Source organism: Phyllostomus discolor, chromosome 4 (assembly GCF_004126475.2).
Source record: "Phyllostomus discolor isolate MPI-MPIP mPhyDis1 chromosome 4, mPhyDis1.pri.v3, whole genome shotgun sequence".
NCBI lineage: Eukaryota > Metazoa > Chordata > Mammalia > Chiroptera > Phyllostomidae > Phyllostomus > Phyllostomus discolor.
In genome coordinates, this window is record NC_040906.2 from 203681845 (window position 1) to 203700080 (window position 18236).

Below are 18236 nucleotides of genomic sequence, written 5' to 3' on the forward strand. Positions count from 1 at the left end.
GCCGGCTGTCATGAGCTGCACAAGTGGCCGGCACACCCCGCTCTCACAGTCTGGGAAGGGGAGGCGAGACAGCTCCCTGAGAGGGCACCACCTGGCTACGGAGGCAACAGAATCCCGAGGGTGTTAGTTAGTACGGGGCAGGCAGGGGGTTCAGGGAGCCCCTGGTCAAAGCTCCTCCCTTCCCAGTGGGGCAACCCGGAGCCCCGAGTCCTTCGTTCACAGACGGGAGTTGGAGCGTGTGTTGGGGCAGGAGCAGAGAGCAGGCGGTCCCTGCACAGCCCAGGGTCTGGGGGGCGGGGGAGGCAGGACCCTGGCTGGGGAGAGGACACAGAGCTGGGTGGACACGGAGAAACGCCAGCACAGGGAAGCGGCGCTCCGGGAGGACACACCAGCACTGTCCCCAAACAAATGGCGTTGTGTCTGCCGTGAGCCAGTGCCAGCCCTCCCCTGCCGCGTGGCAGAGGGCCAAGGCTAGATAAGACACTGCAGGCCTCAGGGGCCTTGGGGCCTCTCCGAGTTGGAGGTGGGTTTGGGGGGCAGCCCTCTCGAAGGGAAGGATTTCTGAGTTGGTGCTGAGGTTTGGGAGTTGGTTTGTTTCATTGCTGTAAAATATGCGGGAGCTAGACTGTACACTTTTATCCATGTTACGTGTACAGTTCAGTGGCGTGAAGGGCATTCACAGCGCTGGGCACCGTCTGCCTGCAGAGCGGGTTTCACCTTCCCAGACCGAGACGCGGCCCACGGAGCTCCAGGGGCTGAGGTGGTGCGGGCCGGGCTCCGTCCTGCGCGTCCCGGCTGCAGCCGGAGTTCCCTGCGCTGTGTGCCTCCTGCCCTCTGGAGGGGTGTGTGTGCGTGTGCCTGTGTAAGAGAATGTGTGTGTGTGTGCACGTGTGCGCATGTATGTGTGTGTCTGCAGCCTGTGACCTGTTGCTTTCGCTCCCCGCCACCCCGCCTGACTCTGGCCAGGGCCCTCTGGCCTGGGGTGGTGTGGCTTGGGCCAGGGCCCTGGCACCGGAGTGTTGGAGCCGGAAGGACACGGAGACCATCAGGCGCCCCACCCCGGAGGCCCAGGGAGCTGGGGGACCTGCTGCAGGCCACTCGGGCAGGTGGGGGAGCTCCGAGTCCCGTCTCCTGTGGCCAGACCGAGCTCGAGCTCGTCTGCCCCTCCCTACACGGTCCTCGCTGGTCACTGGTCTCAAGGCCCCCCGATCGACGCAGCCCCTCCCCAGGCCCCGCGCACTTCCCGCCGGGGAGAACGCTGGCCTGTCCAACTGCTGTAAAACCAAAGCCTGGCCCCTGCACTCCCGGTGAGCCCCGGAGGGGCCTGCTCACCCACCTGCGCAGGCGGGTCCCACCGGCCTCCCCCTTCTCCCCCAGAGACACCTCTGGGGGCACACGGCCAACGCTGCCCTGACGGGTGGGCCCAGGGGCAGCAATGGCCCATGGCCCAGTGCTAGGCTCGAACCGGGACCCTCCCCTCCCTCCAGAGCCTCTCTGTGCCGGTGTCTCCCTCTGTATAAAGTGGGGCAAAAACGGCACCTGCCGCGCACCGCCCGGGGCAGCTGGGAGGAAGTCTGGGGGCCGGGACCGTGAGCACTGCTGTTATCAGAGCGCCCTGCTCCCAGGGCCCCACGTGACTCTGACCCACCCGCGCCTCTCCCAGCGCTCACCGCCCAGCTCTCCGTGGGGGTGGCTCTCTCCTTTGTTCTTGTTCATTTGGAGAGCCTCCTCGGCCCGCCTGTTCCCAGCGCCCCCTCCCCGGCCACACCCTGCCCAGGAAGTCCCCGCAGACTTCACGGCAGGCAGCCCGGGACTCTGGCCAGGGACTCGGTTCTCCACGCGGAGGCCGGGAGCTCTCAGATGCAGAGACGGGAAGGAACATTCTCCACGCCACGCCTCTCCTCACGCCCACGCCCTTCAGAGTCTAATCTTAGGGCTGGAAGCCTGGGGCCTGGGGGCCGGCCTCCGGGCTCCCAGGGGACTGTCCCTGGATGCTGCTTCCCCTGCCCTGAGCCCGTCGGGCAGGTGTCGGTCCCCGCCCAGGCTGCAGGCAGAGTGGAGAGTGAGAGGCGGTCCTGTGAGGCTGTGAGCTCCTCATGAACCAGCCTGCCTTCCAGCATGATGCCTCTTCGACCTCAGACACCCAGCCCCTGACTCCTGTCGCCGCCTGCAGCTCAGGTGTGCCTTCAGAGTGGTCTCCCGACCAGGGGCGGCAGGCGGGACGTGGCCCTAACGGCCACCTGGTGGACCCCTGCCCCCGCCACAGCGGCAGGCATGGCACAAGTGGTGACTAGTGTATCGATAATAAAAGAACAATAAAGAGCAGGCGTGACCTGACCCGGCAGCACGCTCCTTCCGTTGAGTGTGAGGAGGGGTGGGGGAGGGGGCCGAGGTAGAACCGGACGTCCTAGGGGTCTTTTATCCGTGTCCGGAGCTCTGAGAGCACCGACCGCCATCGCTCCAGCACCGGCCACTGCCAACGGGGCGGGAGAAGCACCCCGTGGGCCAGACCCTCGTCACCCCGAAGGCTAATCCGTCCCCCACATTGCCTCTCGGGCCCCCTGAAACGTTCTCCTGCAGCAGAAGAGGGCGGGGTGCTGTCCCCACTGTCCCCCAAGCCTGGCTGCGCGCCCGACCTGCACAGCACCTCATGTGCCAGGTGCCCACTGGGCAGTGGGGGGTGCAGCACAGAAAACATCCGGGGACAGCGTGGTGGTGGCGGCGGGGGGGGTGTCCCCGGAGGGGGTGGGTGACCTTTCACGGGGGGCCGGCAGCTTGTTTGGGAGAATCCATCCAGCACTGGTCACACACAGTGCTGCCCTGCGGACGCCCAGTCTACTGGGGACTCGGCGGGGGATGCAGGGAGGGCGTGAGCTTGGCCAGCAACGAGGGCTGACCGGGGTGCACTCCGTATGTACACAGAAGGGGCGACCAACTGTGTCTCTGGAGAGCAGGGTGGGCTCCTCGGAGGAGGTGCTGCTGAGATGAGCCCACAGGGTGGGGGGTTTTCCTGGTGCCAGGGAGCAGGGGTGGCGAGGGGCAGGCAGGATGGCCCTGACTAGCAGTGGGGGGCTTGCACTGTTCTGGGGGTGCAGGTGAGTGGGGTCAGGAGGGGCTGTGGAAGGCCTTGCTGGGCGGGGGGGGGGGGGGCATCCAGGGCAGAGGCAGTGTGGCGGGTGCAGGCCCGGGGGTGGGGGAGCATGTGGCATGTCGAGGAGCTGCAGAGCCCAGCCCCCAGTGGCTGCGGGACCCTGGTGTCCATCCCTCCGTGGGGCCGGGGGCTGGCGAGAGGGGCTCCCATTTCCGCTCCTGGGGAGTGGGAGCCGTGGGCGGGTGTAAGTGCAGGAGGGAGGTCTGCCATCATCGAGCTCGGGGGGGCCACCCCAGGGACAGAGCTCGGAGGACAGGCGTCAGCTGCAGGCCCAGAGCCGGCGGTGGCTGGGGACTCGGGAGTGTGGCTTTGAGAGGGTTTGGGCAGCAGACAGGAGAGCGGGCGTGGGCTGGGAAGGCTCCGGGCCAGTGACCCTCAGCCCCCGACAGGCGGCAGCCCCGCCTGGGGCGTGTCAGAGCGCGGGCTGCTGGCCCGGGCCCACAGGTGTGGGCGGGACCAGAACCTGCATTTCCAGCAGGCTCCCAGGTGGTGCTGCCACTGGTCCGGGCCACGTGCAGGACCGCAGCTCAGACCGTGGGCCCGCGTGGTGGGGGAGTTCCCGAGGCTCTGAGTTGGGGAATCTGGGGTGCCAGAGGATGCGTCTTGTAGTGGCTGCAAGAACTGGGCCGTTTGGGCCCCTCACTGTGCGCTGCCCACGGCGATCCTAAGCCCCACTGTCTGCTTCCCCCCCCCCCCCCCCCAGGTGACGCGTCCCTGAGCTTCCTGGTTTTGGTGACGGGCTGCACGTCTGTGGGCAGGATCCCGGAGGCCGAGATCTACAAAATCACCGCCACCGACTTCTACCCGCTGCAGGAGGAGGCCAGGGAGGAGGACCACCGGCTCTCGGCCCTCAGGAAGATCCTCAACTCGGGCGTCTTCTACTTCTCGTGGCCCAGCGACGGGTCCCGCTTCGACCTCACCGTCCGGGCGCAGAAGCAGGGCGATGACAGCCACGAGTGGGGGGACGCCTTCTTTTGGTGAGGCCCGGCCCCTCCCCCGCCCCCCGCATCTCCTGCCCCCGGGTCATGGGGCAGGCAGGCTCTGGTGGGCATCTGTGTCCTCGACCTCCGCTTTGCGCCAGCCCAGGGGGTCACCTCTGGGCCAGCTCGCTCTCTGTGCAGTGGGATCTCCACAGTCCCCAGCCCGGGGATCAGGGGGTGTTCAAAGTGGTGGGTTTGGGAATGACATTCTGGACTGCAGGCAAAGGGCACAAAGCCACCATCCACCGGGCGCCTCCTGGGTGCCGGGGCCTGCGCACCGTTCTCCGCCGTCTTCCCAGCCGTGCTGGTCACGCTGTGCGGGCAGACACCGCGCTCACGTCCCAAGTTCTCCTGGGGGAATATTCTCATTATCCTCGTGGGGATCTGCGAGGTGGGGTCTGTGAACCCCGTTTTACAGATAAGGAGACTGAGGCTTGACCCAGGGAGGGAATTCGAACCAGGAGTTCTGGCTCCAGATCCCAAACCAGCCCCAAAAGTGGGGAAACTGAGTCACCCTGCCAAGGTGATGCCGTCTCGTGATAAGACATGTCCGGCTGCCCAGACGGAGCTGGCTGGATTTGTGCTGGGGAGTGTCGTCCCGGCGCCCCCGGACATGGCTAGGTGTGGGTGGTCCTGTGGGTGTGTGAATACTGTGGCCCCCTCTGGGTGCTGGGGGAATGGCCGAGATGGGTCCCGGTGCTCTGCCCGGGTCGTCAGGGCTGCCACTCCCACCCGATGCACCAGGAGACGGGTGAGAAGCGAGTCAGGAGCCGGAGTGGTACAAGTCCTGCTGTGCAAGTTGTCCTGATGGGCCTTACGCATCGGGGGGTGTCCCTAGAACTCTAGAACTTCCTAGAACACCTAGAAGGTGCAGCACGCACCTTCGGGCTGCCCCAGTTCCCCAGCCCTGCCACGGGGCGGGCGGCTCATCGATGTCCTGTGTTGGGGCCCCGTCCCTTCGCCCAGGCAGAGGAAGTCCAAGGTCACCGCAGGAATGTCCTTTCCTTGGCGATTCAGACCCTCCTGCCACAGTTACCCTGGCTTCTGCTCGGAGATACGGGGCTACACCCACCCTTCCATCGCCGCCCCCAGATCTTCTCAGGCTCCCCGGTTTCCAGCTGCCCAGGCGGTGCCGTGCTCAGACTGTAAACCGCCCGTGACTCTGCTGCTGGTCTCGTTAGGAGGCAGCTCTGACTCAGCAGGTGGGGACCGGGGCCCGAGCCTCAGCGTTCCCAGCGAGGTAGAAGTGGAGGCACCGGGGGCCCAACTCCGAGGACCCGGTCCGGGGGCCGCGTCTCTGCAGCTCAGCAGCTGCACCTGCAGCGGAGCTCACAGACAGAGGGGCTTTGTGCGAAGGCCGCGGAGCCGTTTTCGGCGGGGACTGCCCAGGGAGCAGAGGGGAGATGTCCCTGAGGCTGTGACATTCCTCGGGAATGTTGAAGGGCCAGAGGGGTGTCAGGGACTCGGGACACCCCACCCGTGGAGCTGCCCTTCTCCGGCGGCCTCCTGCCGGGGCTGTGGCCGCACAAAACCAGAAAGACAAAGCAGAGATTCACCAAGTGGGGGTTCAGAGGGGCTTGGGAAGGGGGGAGAGCCCGGTGGACACTAAGGAGGACAGACTGAGCATGGTGTCAGATGCCCTTGACCCCCAAGGAGCAGAGGCTGAGGACAGAGTCAGGCGACCTTACTTGTGGGAAGCAGGGGCGTTGGCTTCCAGGCCTCTGTTGAGTCTTAGATGGTGGGAGCCAACCTACAACAAAGAGAAGCCACACCAGGCTTCGTCTGGAGTTGAGAGGGGGCAGCGGCGACCCTGAAGGGTGCCAGGCCGCTGGGCCGTCCCCCCGGGTGTGGTGTGTGGGCTCATGGAACTGACCAGTCGTCGGCCCCGGCTGAGCGGTCACGGGCCTGAGTCCCTAACCCGCCATTGGGGATGCCGCGTCTGGCCCCAGGCTGGAGTCACATGGGGTCAACACTGTGCGAGGCTGGTGAATGAGGGGGAGTTGGTGGAGGGGTGAAGTCGATTTTCCAGACTGGTGATGGGCTCCCGCTGATGACTGCTTCCCAGTCCCGGCAGGCCTGGGAGGAGAGGCAGAGAGCTGCTCCCTTTCTGGCTCCTCCCTTCGAGGACGTGAGCCGTCTACCCGCCAAGGCTCGGGCCAGGGTGGCTGCACGCAGGCCTTACTCAGAGCCGTCCGCTGGGCAGAAGTCTCCTCCTGACCCTGGTGGGGGCCGTGGCTGGAAGACTTGGGGATGTTGGAGCCTTGCCTTCATGCCACGTGTGGGTCTCACGCGTTTGTGACTCAGGCTGGTTTGTTGTCTGAGCTGCAGGGAGGGATGCAAGAAAGGGGGGGTTTCTGCAAAGCAGTGCCCACAGTCCTCATTTGTCAGGCAGGCAGGCGGGCCCTGGGGTTCTGAGAGCTCGGGGGTGGGGGCGAGGTGTTCCCTCCCCGAGGGGGTCTCCATGCCCAGGGGGAAGTGGCTTTGCTCACACACACATACTCGGGGAGACCAGCCTAAGAGCTGGGGATCACTGCCCCTTCGAGAAGCCGCCTGAGACGTCAGGGCTCACAGCCCACTCCTCCCGAAACCGAAAAGCGCTGATGATGCCTTTGAGGAGGGCTCAGGGCAGGGCGCCATCATCTCCCAGGCGGGCCAAGAAGTCCATTACGTTTTTTCCAACACATTTTTCATTTTCACCAATAACTTGATTGATGTGGGTACTTTGAGTGTGTTGCCTGTCTCCTGCCATTGGCTTCCAGGGGTGCTGCTCAGCACCTTCGGGTACACGAGGCAGCCCCCCAGCGAAGGGTTACTGGGCCGAAATGCCAACAGTACCAAGAAGCTTCGCAAACCGTTTTCACACGTTCGATCAGTTGCAGCACCTTCTCCATCCACTGCTTGGATTTTTTGGTGCTTCAGTGGCGTTTTCACTTTTCTTGAAATAATAAAGCATAATAATGCTGAGAATGTGTGTGTTTTTTCCCCATCTCCAGGATTAAAATGGCTGCGCAGAAATTCACCGATTTTGATCAGTTTTTTTAAAACGCACACTGGTATGACAGCTGTCACAATACAGTCTCACAACATTGTTTCCAAGGAGGTTAAAGATGACCAAGCACTCCTAGAGCCATTGTGCCGGAAAAAACAGAACAGACGTTTTGGCCAGCCTGGTAGATTTGCTTCATGCCCACAAGAGGGAGTCTCGAGTGACAGCTCTGCCTCCCCGGAAGCCTGTTAGGGGCCTCCAAATGCCACCACTCAGGCCCCCTGCGCGTGCCATGTGGAGCCCAGAGGCATCCAGGGGTGTCTGAGTGTCCCTGCACCCCCACCAAGCCACCGCTTGCCCTCTCAGTGAGCTCGAGGGGGTGTTGGGAGGCCGAGTGAGTGGGGGAGGAGAGGAGGGCGTGAGCACATAGGTGAGCTGTGCAGGTAGGACCTCATCACAAGAGGGGCGGCCCCCCAGCTTCGTGCCACTGCTTCCTGCCTGTGACCTCGGGCAAGTGGGTACTTCCCTCCACTGTGCCTCAGTTTCTTTATCTGTAAAATGGGCGAGTGATAATACCTGTCACATAGTGTCGTTTCAAGGATGAAGCGAATTGCTCCATCCTGAGCACACACTTCATAAATGTGGGCTGTTATGTCTATCATCATTACATCAGGGGTCTCCAGAGGCCAGGACCACCCACCAAGTATGGACAGATGTGTGGACCTTCCATTACGTTTTTTTCTAGCTCATTCTCTTCTACTTGTTTGGGATTGCTTTGTAACTCACCTCGTGGGATATGGACAGAATTGCAATGAGCACGGATATATTTAATATGATTGTTTTCATTACTATTAGGTAATCACAAAACATGATTAAGTTTTTACTGATGGGATTCCCAGTTAAAAACGAGCAGCAGCTCCGGGAGAGGACTCCTGCCCTTCCCTGCTGCGCCTGTCGCCGTGGCCCTGCCTGGCGTCTCTGCAAGTCCACGGGCAGCAGCGTGAGCCCGCCTGGCGCTGGGAGCGAATGCTGCCCCGCAGGGCCTCCTCCCGGCCCGCCCTGGGGCATGGTTTCCTGGCGGTGACCCGAGCCGCCCCACTTTGCAGGAACCAGCTGCTGCACGTGCCCCTGCGGCAGCACCAGGTGAGCTGCTGCGACTGGCTGCTGAAGGTCATCTGCGGGGTGGTGGCCATCCGCACGGTGTACGCCTCGCACAAGCAGGCCAAGGCCTGCCTCATCTCTCGCATCAGCTGCGAACGCGCCGGCGCGCGCTTCCACATCCGCGGCGTGAACGACGATGGCCACGTGTCCAACTTCGTGGAGACGGAGCAGGTCAGTGCCCAGGCCGGTCCTGGCCCCAGTGGTTCAGAGGGGTTGCTGCCCGTGCACACGTGTTTCCGGTGGGCGGTGTAGTCGCGGCAGTTAGTTTCCGGTGAGCACAGCCTCTCACTCTGATTGGAGGACAGAGTGAGTCAATGGGGGGCGGGGTCCCGCCCACAAGCGTGGCCTCTGCTTTGCATGCCGGGAACAGTACCACCTCCCTGAGCTTTTTAGGCGAAAGGAAGCAGGGTTTTGCCACGATGGTGCCGGGCGGCAGTCACACAGAGAGCAGCTGAGGGCGGGTGAACCGACAGAATTCAGAAACCCCAAAACATGCAGCGTGAAGCCACAGCCTCTTCCGTTCCAAATCCACCGAAGCTTCGCCCTAGGGGCAGTCCCAGCACTCGGGCACGGTGAGGTCGGCCTGCTCCGTGGGCGCTGCTCTCCGCGACGCCCGGGGACCGGCCCCTCTGCAGGATCCCTCACCGACTGGTTTCCCGAAGCCCGTCCTTAAAGCTCCTAGAGGCGCCGTCTCGCAGCGGCCGTGTTTCTCTCTAACGCGCCTACGCGGAGGATAACGCCGCCCCCATGCGGACCGGCAGGTGGAATAGATCAGGAGGGAACGCCCACGGAAGGCACAGGTGCTGTGGGGCTGTGGGTGTCGATCCGCAGACACCTGTGTTTACGTAGTGGCTGCGGCTTTGTGTCCCCTCCTGCCGCCTGTGGCTGGGGGAGGGGGTTGCCCAGGAGGCTGTAGGCAATTTACTGCGGCGCAGATTGGAGCACCTGGCTCCTGCATGTGAGCTGCCGCCTGTTCGGGCTTCCGGACGCGCAGAGGTGAGGACGGTCCCCCTCAACTCAGAGGCTGAGTGGGAGGACCTCCAAACGGGGGCCTTCCGAGGAGCAGCAGGGCCCGTGTCTTGCCTGTGACGCCTCGCAGTGTCTGCGCTCCTGGAGATAGACGAGGCGGGTGGATAAATATCTGGTTTAAACTGACAGAGAGAAGACAGTGTCCCTACATGGAGGCCGCTCACCCCACCCGGTAAAGTCTCCGTGATGAAAACGGCTTGCTTTGTTCTCGCACCTCCCCACCTGCTCTGCTGTGGGCGGCAGGGTCCCGGGTGACGCGTGCCATCGGAGAGCCCCCAGGACAGCGAGCCCGCCTGGGCCTGTGGGGGAACAAGGCAGCTCCCAGGGGAGGGGAGGATTCAGCTCCCAGAGCTGGTTGCAGGGGTGTCTCGTTTGGCCACGTGGGCGCCAACCCGGGGCCTCTCAGCTGAGTTCGGGAGCTTGCTGGCGGGGACGCCACAGGAACGGGACAGAGAGCTGGCCCTGGCGGCGTCCTTGTCCTCTGGGGTCCCTCCCACAGCTGGTGCCCACTGAGAGAGCCCTGCCCAGGGAGAAGGGAGGGGCTGCACAGCACTGGCGGGCAGGGCGGGGCGGGCGTGCTGGGGTGGGGGGGGCTGCCAGGTGGGGAGTGCGTGGGAGGGGGAGCCGGAGTAGAGCTGGTGGAGCGGGAAAGCGTCCTGACGGTGGGCGTGGCTGGTGCCCATGGACCCAGCGCAGCCTGCTGGGGGGTCGGCCCCTCCCCCCAGTGGCATCTGCCCTGGGCGCACTGTCCTCTCGCCGTGTGAGAGCGCTGCTCGCGCCCCGTCTGGGGTCCTGGCCTGGTTCGGTCAGGCACTTTGTAGCAGCAGAGGCGCTTCGGTGGGTCTGAGTGGTTTTGTTTTTAAGCTCCCAAGTCTCTAAGTGGAACACATGTTTAACCAGGTTCCTGCCGAGTGGCAGCTGTGTGGGCCTCCCTCCCGCCACCTGCCCTGAAGGCGCTTCTCAGGAAAAGCCAGGGACTGGAGCCTTGGGAGCGTGCTCAGCCCGCCAGTCCGGGGAGCGTGAGGGAAACCCACCTGTGGCCCTGCCCCCAGTGCGCCCTTCCAGGCCTCGGGGGTCCGATGGGGCCACGGGGGCGGGGGCAGCCCATCCTGCTCCAGCTGGCGCAGCAGCCCCCATTGTGAGCCCCGGGTTGGGGTCGTGTCGTGGGGCCCAGTGCGCCCCCTGGAGGACGTTGCTGGTGGAGAGAGAGCAGGCTGTGCCTGGCATCCTCAGGCCTCAAGCAGAGGGGGGCTCAGTGGGCAGAGCGGGTGGTACCCCCAGGTGGCGCACTGTGGCCTGCTTCGTGAGACGACACTTAAAGAAACGGCAGCCTTTGGAACTCAGTGTCTTCACCCGCCCGCCCGCCCGAGGGTGCAAGCCGCATCTGGGAGGGAATGAGTGCTGAGCCCGGAGTGGGAAGGAGCCTCGGCTGGGGTGGTTGGGCCCTCCTGGTGGTTGCCTGCAGGTGACCGCTGGCCCGAGGGGTAGGCCCCTGCTTTGGAAATGAGGCCCCTCAGGCCAAGCCCTTGGCTGCTTGGGCCCAGGAGGCCTGTGTTAAATGCAGGAGGACAGCTGACAGATTGCCCTGCTGGTGTCCTTCTCAAACACACGAGGGGACTAGACAAAGGGCAGGTGGCTCCCCGGTGGCAGCTGAGCTCCTCCTGAAGGCGCCGCTCAGGGAGGGCAGAGGGACCGGCTTCCGACGCCGCCCACTCTGCCTCGTGGGAGCCTCGTCCCTGACGGAGGACGGCTTTCCTCCCCCGAGGCAAGCTGTGTGAGCGCGTGATGTGGGTGTGGGAGGTGTTTGTGTGTGTGTACATGCACACATGTGTGAGCGTTTGTGTTGTGTGTGCACGTGTGCACATCATCTCAGTCTTGCCCGGAGGAAGCCTTGAGTCAGACCTGGTGGGCTGGTTCTGCAGCTGTGACTCACGCACCAGGCAGAGAAGCAAAACCTCCAAGGCCCCCTGCCCGGTCCACCTTCCGCAGGGAAACACCAGGTGGATAAGGGCTGCTGCAGATGAGGCCCCTGATGAATCCGGGGAGGTTAGGGTGGCTCTGTGGGTCCCCCTGGGAATGCAGGCTTGGAAAGAACTGTAAACACCTTGTCTGGAAATAGAGGTTCAGCAACAAGCCTCCTGGATACGAGTGTGTATGCCCAGCCATGAGACTTACTGCTTTGTCCTTTTCTCTTTGTGGCCACTGGGACTCAGCTCCCAGCGCCCTGTGAGAGGGGCGCTCAGAGGGGCCGGGCCCAGGGGGTCCCGGGCCTGGTGTGGCCACCGCACAGCCACAGCGGACACCCTTCTCCCTGAATCACGGCTGCTCTGCCCCCCCCTCCAGCCCCCTCTCTGTCCTGTCCCGCACCCCTCTTTCCTCAGCCTAAACTCTGTCCCCTGGTGCTGTGACCCCTGCCCAGCCCCTCGCTGTCCTCTGCGGGGCCCCCTCCACACTCATGGGCAGCGCTTGCCTGGCAGGAAGAACTCACACTCCCTCGGTGACGGTGACTCTCCCCTCTGTGAGCAGGTGACAGAGGGGGAAGCCAAGGCTGAGAGTGGTGAAGGAATGTTCTCAGAGTCATCCTGCGGGGCCCATGGGAGTGGGGCCCATGTTGCTGTCACCCCAGGGCCCACATGCTGACCTGCTTTCCCTGACCCTCCTGCCCCCTCCCCCAGGGGCCCTCGGTTAAAATCTCAGCTGTGGGGTGTCCAGTCTTTCGGTGGTTAAACCCCCGTCCTTCATCCAGAGGGGAAGCACTGCGATTCCGTCAGGGGTGTCCGGGGATTGCCTTTGAACTGTCACCTTGGGGCCGAGAAGGTGACCTCCTACAGAGAGGATAGGACATGGAACTGAAATGTTCTCGTGTGGGAGGGAGGAATGGAGACATGGGGAGGCGGTTCTTCTCGCCCCCGGGGCGGGGTCCTGTGACTCGGGTTCCCCACAAGTTCCTGCTCACGGGGCATGGGGGCTGACGCAGGCTGACAGTTGTCACCACGGGCTCCTCCAAGTAAAGGGCGACTGTCCCCCAGCTGGGATCGGGTCCTGGGCACCGTGACGGGTCATCCTCTGGAGAAGTGCCGGCTGAGCTGCTTTCCTTCTCTGCAGTCCCTGCCAGGGGCTCGGGGGCCATCACTGTCAGCAGAACGGTGGAGGGTGGGAGACCAGCTGGCCGGCGGTCGGCATGTGGACGCAGGCAGCACGTTCTCAGCCCGGTGCTCTTCCCCTCCGGAGAGCCAGGGATGGAATGTCAGCCCCGCAGAGCAGCTCACCCGGCTCGTGTGCTCCCTGCCGCCCGGGAGCCCTCCGCCGCGGGATTACTAATGCATGGGCGACCTGAGCGCGCTCTAGCCGGTGGAAAGCTACCCGGAGAGGGAGCGGGCTGGTGAGGAGTGGAAAGGACCGGCGGCGGCACCCGGGCCGGCCCTGCCAGGCCAGGGTAGAGTTACTCAGATAAAGGGCAGTGCATCTGAGAACGGCCACGGCCCCCCTCGTGATGCTCGGGCCTGTACTTTGTGTCCCTTTCAGACTCCCTCATGCGGCCAGCTGTGTTGGGGCGGCCTGCAGGCAGATGAGGGGTCGGTTCCCTCTGGAATAATGGGGGGGCGGGGGGGTGGAGACGTGGTCTCTAACGTGTAAGTATCACCTGTGTCTGCTCAGGTGGTGTCACACCGGGCGCCTGTGGCAGCCGAGTTGTGTGTGTTGACTCAGTGAGTGGCAGGTTTAAAGGACACAGTGGCCTAGGGCCAGGACCAGCTGCAAGTTCAAGTACAGCCTCAGCTCGCATGGTCAAGTACAGGGCTGACAAGTGCCCTCGGTGGCGCCTTTGGCTGTGGCTCATTTGGTTCATCCTTTCAGCCCTTGTCCCACGGCCCCTAAACGCAGGGCTCTGAGGAAGATCGGGGTTAAATCCTGGCACTCCCTTGCTTGTCCTCCTAAAACGGGGGTGGCAGGCTTTGCTGGGCCTTTCAGGGAGCTCCAAGAGGCGGAGGGAGTTCCCTGCTGGCTGCCCGGACCCCAGAAGCCCTGCCGGCTCCAGGCCCCGAGGCTGGCCAGCAGCCAGCATGCCTGCGAGTGTACAGGCCAGCCTGGGGCTTGGGCAGCCGACCTGGGGCTCGGGCAGCTGGCAGCCCCGCGGGGGCGAGGAGCCCGCCCGGGCTGAAGTCCGCTGTCTGCCCTTCATTCCGGTGTCGGGTCTCAGGCGGCCGGATCCCATTACCGGCCCAGGACCTTGGGTTTCACTGAAGAAGACTCTCCTTTCTCTTTCCTCGTGGTGCAGACGATCTACATGGATGACGGCGTGTCGTCCTTCGTCCAGATCAGAGGCTCCGTCCCGCTGTTTTGGGAGCAGCCAGGGCTGCAGGTAGGTGACGAGAAAGAAGCGCGTCTGTGTGTGTCGTGGCTGCTCCCCCTGCCGTCTCGTCTGGGCGCCTGGGGCGGTTGCTTTGGGCTTTGTTTCTTTCCCGGCACGGTTTCTGGTCTTTTCCGTCAGCCCATTCGGATTGAGCTGAGCTGTCAAAGGACACGTGCAAGCCCGAGTGCGTGTGTGCGCGCGCGTGTGTGCATGTGTGTGTGTGTGTGCAGAAACGCACACATCGTGCGTGAGTCTCCGATCCTGAGCTCCCTGCTGCGGAGGCTGAAGGGGGAGGTCTTTGCGGGCAGCGAACCACGTAGCATAGTCGAATGGCCTCACTGCAGTTAGACCCACCTTGGGTCTGTCGAGAGCGTGGTTAAAGGTGGGTCTTTGAGACAGCGGCTGTCCCGGACGGCGTTGTGAGGCCGGGGTGGGGCAGGCCTGGCGTGTGGAGGTGCCTGTCATGGGGCCACGTGAGAATTGCACAGAGCTTTCCCATGATTTCTAAAAATACCCCGTGCCGTCCAAAACAGCTCTGGCCAGCGCCAGAGGCATTCGCGGCGGCTGGTCTCCGGGGAGGGGTTGGGGGGCGGGGGCGGGGGGGTTGTGCTGCGTTCCAAGAACACACTTGTTGTTGTCAATGGAATGGCACTGCCTCATTCACAGAGTTCCTGGGGTGGGGGCGCGGCCGAGTGGGCTTGAGCTGCCTCAGCTCCAAGCCCGGGTCTTCCTCCCTGGCCGGAGGGGACGTGCTGTGCTCAGCAGACCGCTCTGCCCGGCCTCTGTCGCCTGGGCTGTTGTTACTACGGGCTCAGTGTGACAGCAGGTGGGTCCCCAGCGGATGACGGAAGGGGCTCAGAGCCGTCCCCCAGGCTCCTGGGGGTGTTTGACACGGCTGGTTCTTGCCTGGCCCTTGACTTCACCCTGAGCCACCATAGCTGCATTGTCCTCGTGTCTGTCACCGCCCTGCCACCAACAGACGTGGTGATGAGGCGCGTCAGCTATTAGAGCAGGGCAGACGGACGAGCGTCTCGTCTGGGCCCTGCGTCCTGTGGGCGGGGAGACAGCTTCACGAACATTCCGTCTCTGCCCTGGAGAGGAGTGCCTGGGCTGTGTGTGGACAGCTGGCGGCGGCGTTCGGCGGTGGCAGAGAGAAGCCCTCCCCAGGACGGTCGTGTCACGGAAAATTCCTCTGGGCGCATCCCAGAAGAGAGTGTGCGCGTCTGTGTGTGTGTGTTTTAGGGGCCTCATTGAGACGTAATTCATGCACTTAGACTTCACTCACGGAAGGCGTCCGTGGATCCCACACCCTGACCGAGTTGTGTGGCCACCGCTGGAATTAATGTCAGAACACCGTCCCCCCCAGCTGGAAGCCTGTCCCCTCCCCGCTCTCCCTGCGGCTTCAGCGGCTGCTCGTCCGTCTTCCGTCTCCACAGAGTGGCCTTCTCCGGACCGTCCAAGGCAGAGTTTGAAACTTAATTCCTTTTTTTTTTAAGATTTTATTTATTTATTTTTAGAGAGGGAAGGGAGGGAGAAAGAGAACGAGAAAGAAACATCAATGTGCGGTTGCTGGGGGCCGTGGCCTGCAACCCAGGCATGTGCCCTGACTGGGAATCGAACCTGCGACACTTTGGTTCACAGCCTGCGCTCAATCCACTGAGCTACGCCAGCCAGGGCTTGATACTTAATTTCTTTAGATTTGGAGTCTTCCTTCTCACACTTCTGGAGCTCCGCATTTAGAAGGATAAAGAGCAAAGATCCAATGAGCGGAGTGCAAAAGGAAAGGAGGGGCCACATTAGGAAGTGACACATTGAGGGGGGACGGTCACGACAGAGTCTTAGGATTTGGGAAGGATGCTCTGCAATGTGTCCCTTGCCCCCAGGCGGGGGTCCCGCTCGCAGGAGCTGAGGGCGGAGGGCAAGGCCACGCTCTGGGGTGGCTGTGGTGGTGAGCGCCTTCCCCCTGCAGCGTGCCTGTCTGCATCTGGGTTATGCAGCCCCGGAGCGGGTCTGGCTCTCCGGACCTTGCAGCTCCTTGGCCGTGCTCAGTGGTACTTCTTCCCTCCGTGTCCTGGTCGCCCTCTTCTGAAAACAGAGCAACACTCACCTGTCGTGACTTCTTCCCTCCGTGTCCTGGTCGCCCTCTTCTGAAAACAGAGCAACACTCACCTGTCGTGCCCTGTTTGAGGCTGATCTCCGGTAGCCCCTCCTGTGACAGGGCGGTGGGCCTGGGTGTCCCGCTGTTCGGCAGCTGTGGCATTGTTCAGACCCTGACACGGCTTCTCCAGAGCCTCCACGGTTCCCTCAACGTATGCTCCTCAAAAGGCTCTGTGCCCTGGCCGGCGTGGCTTAGTTGGTTGGAGTGTCGTCCCATAACGGAAAGGTCGCAGGTTCGATGCCTAGGGTGCATGCCTAGGTTGCAGGTTCAGTCCCCAACCTGGGCATGCGATTCCCGGTTCGGGTGTGTGCAGGAAGGCAAGCAATCGATGCTTCCCTCTCAAATCGATGTTTCTCTCTCTCCCTCCCTCTGTGTCTGGAAAAGCAATGAAAAAATGTTCTCAGGTGAGGATTAAAAAACAAGTCTTTGTGTTCATTAATCTTATTAAGGATTTACTAACTTTTGGGTCTAACACCCCCACGTGTACCATCTAAATACCACCCGTCATCACGGAGAAGTTAGGCCGCCTCCACAGGGGGCCAGCAGGGCCGCTCCCAAGGGGGGGCGGGGGGGGGGCGGTGCTGTGGCCTCTTGCACTGAGCTGTGTGAACAGCAAGCTCGAAGATTGGTTCTGGTTGTCTTTCTCCTTTTTGAACTTGTCCCCTTCCTTCTTCATTTAGGTTATATTAAACGTGAAAATATTTCTGGGTGGAAGGCTTGCCTTTTAGGTTGCCGTGCGGCCCCCTCTTGGGGCTGCCCCAGGGAACCTGAGCCTCGTGGGGAGGGGGGCAGGTGGGGAGAGGGGTGGGCAGAGAGGATGGTGGGGCGACGCCTCGTTTGCCAGTTTTCACAGCAACGGGCTTTACCAGAAACTCCTGGATGCCGAGGCCGCCTCCAGCAGCCGTGGCCCGTGAATACTTGCATCCTGGCTGTGTCAGTAGGTTGTGCGGTTTATAAATAGCCACGCTGAAATTTTACCCCCAGAGCTAATTGCCCTCCTGGAAGAGGTAGTGGTAGAGTATGTGTTTTATACACCGTTCGTCCGTCGAAGACTTTGCCCCCCTTGCCCCGACGTGAGAGCCTTCTCCCCACGGAACGTGCTTCCCCAGCCCCCGTCTCGCACGGGGGAGTGAGGTCTGCATGTCAAAGCTCCCCCGTCAAACGCTGTTCACTGAGTCCTTGGGTGCTGGGCGCTGTATGTGCTGGTTTGTGCGCTTGCACCATCCTTTGCTCCCCATGTAAGATGGCTTGTAGAACCACGGTTTCAAACAGTGAAGAGTTCTGGCCAGTGCAGCTCAGTAGATCAGAGCATTGTCCCATAGCTGAAAGGCTGTGGGTTCGAGTACCGGTCAAGGCATGTACAGGAGGCAACTGATCAATGCTTCTCTCTTGAATTGATGTTTCTCCTCCTGCCTTCCTCTCTTTTCGAAAAAGCAGTGGGAAATAAAGGCCTTCGATGAAGTTAAGAAATGAAAAAATTAAAATTAAAGTAATGAGGAGGCTGGGGTAGGGGGAAAAATACTTACAAAGGAAATGAGCCCAAGCAAGATAAAGTTGCTTGCGCATTCCAGCCTCAGGTCTCACGGGTTGCACAAAGCTCCCAGGCTTCAGGCAACCACGGCAGAAAACAGGTCGCTCTTCATGTGACAGAGCGCACAGGCTATGACGTGATACACACCTGGGCTCCAGTTCAAGTTCTGACTCTCCCGTCCAGCAACCGAATGCTTCTGAAAAGTCCTTATCTCAAAGTTCTTATCTCAAAAACTGTTTTCATTTCAAACGTGAAGTTCTTATTTCAAAAAAAGTGGAGTTCTTCTTTTGCTAAGCCTCAGTTTACTGTCCTGTAAAAGGGGGCCAGCGGTGCCATCCTCAGGGCTATGGAGCAGATGAAATGTGATAACGTGGACTGGAATTTCGCACGGGATCTGGAACTGAGGAAGCACTGAGAATGGTAGCTGTCCACATCACTGACACGGGCTATAACATCGAGGATGTTATAACAAATAACAAAAGCCCCGGCTGCATTTGGAGAAGCGGGACTGTTCGCATCTGGAAAGTGGAGTGCGAGTTTCCCCTGGGTCTCCCTGAGGACGCTGAGCCATGGTGACAGTGTCCTAGTGTCTCTGTCAGTATGTGGCACAAAGACCGGTCTTCTAGGCTGTTCCCTCTCCCCGCCCTCACAGGTGCCAGGGTTAAGCTGCTTATCCCATAGACACGCACTGAGCATCTGGGGTCACATGAGGCGCAGTCCTTGGCATCGGGTGCATGCAGCCTCTGGGGAGGAAGGGCCGGGGTGCACCGGTGTCATGTGAATGGAGCCCATGAGAGAGGCGGCTGTGGGGAGGGCCGCTCCCCCAGGCCGGTGGGGGGGGGGTGGCGTCGGAGCTGACTCGGGAAGGCTGGGGCAGAGTCACCGGGCG

General features: G+C 62.2%; 1 protein-coding gene across 7 annotated transcripts in view; it reads left to right on the top strand.

Annotated features, from left to right (window-relative positions):
* The window catches only part of SYNJ2 (synaptojanin 2), an 83408-nt gene that overhangs the window by 22833 nt on the left and 42339 nt on the right, over window positions 1-18236 (top strand). For all 7 annotated transcript variants that reach the window (XM_036024944.1, XM_036024941.1, XM_036024943.1 and 4 more), the window contains exons 3-5: window positions 3855-4128; window positions 8224-8449; window positions 13584-13667. In XM_036024944.1, the coding sequence (XP_035880837.1) occupies window positions 3855-4128; window positions 8224-8449; window positions 13584-13667 (584 nt within the window). The remainder of the gene's footprint in view (window positions 1-3854; window positions 4129-8223; window positions 8450-13583; window positions 13668-18236) is intronic.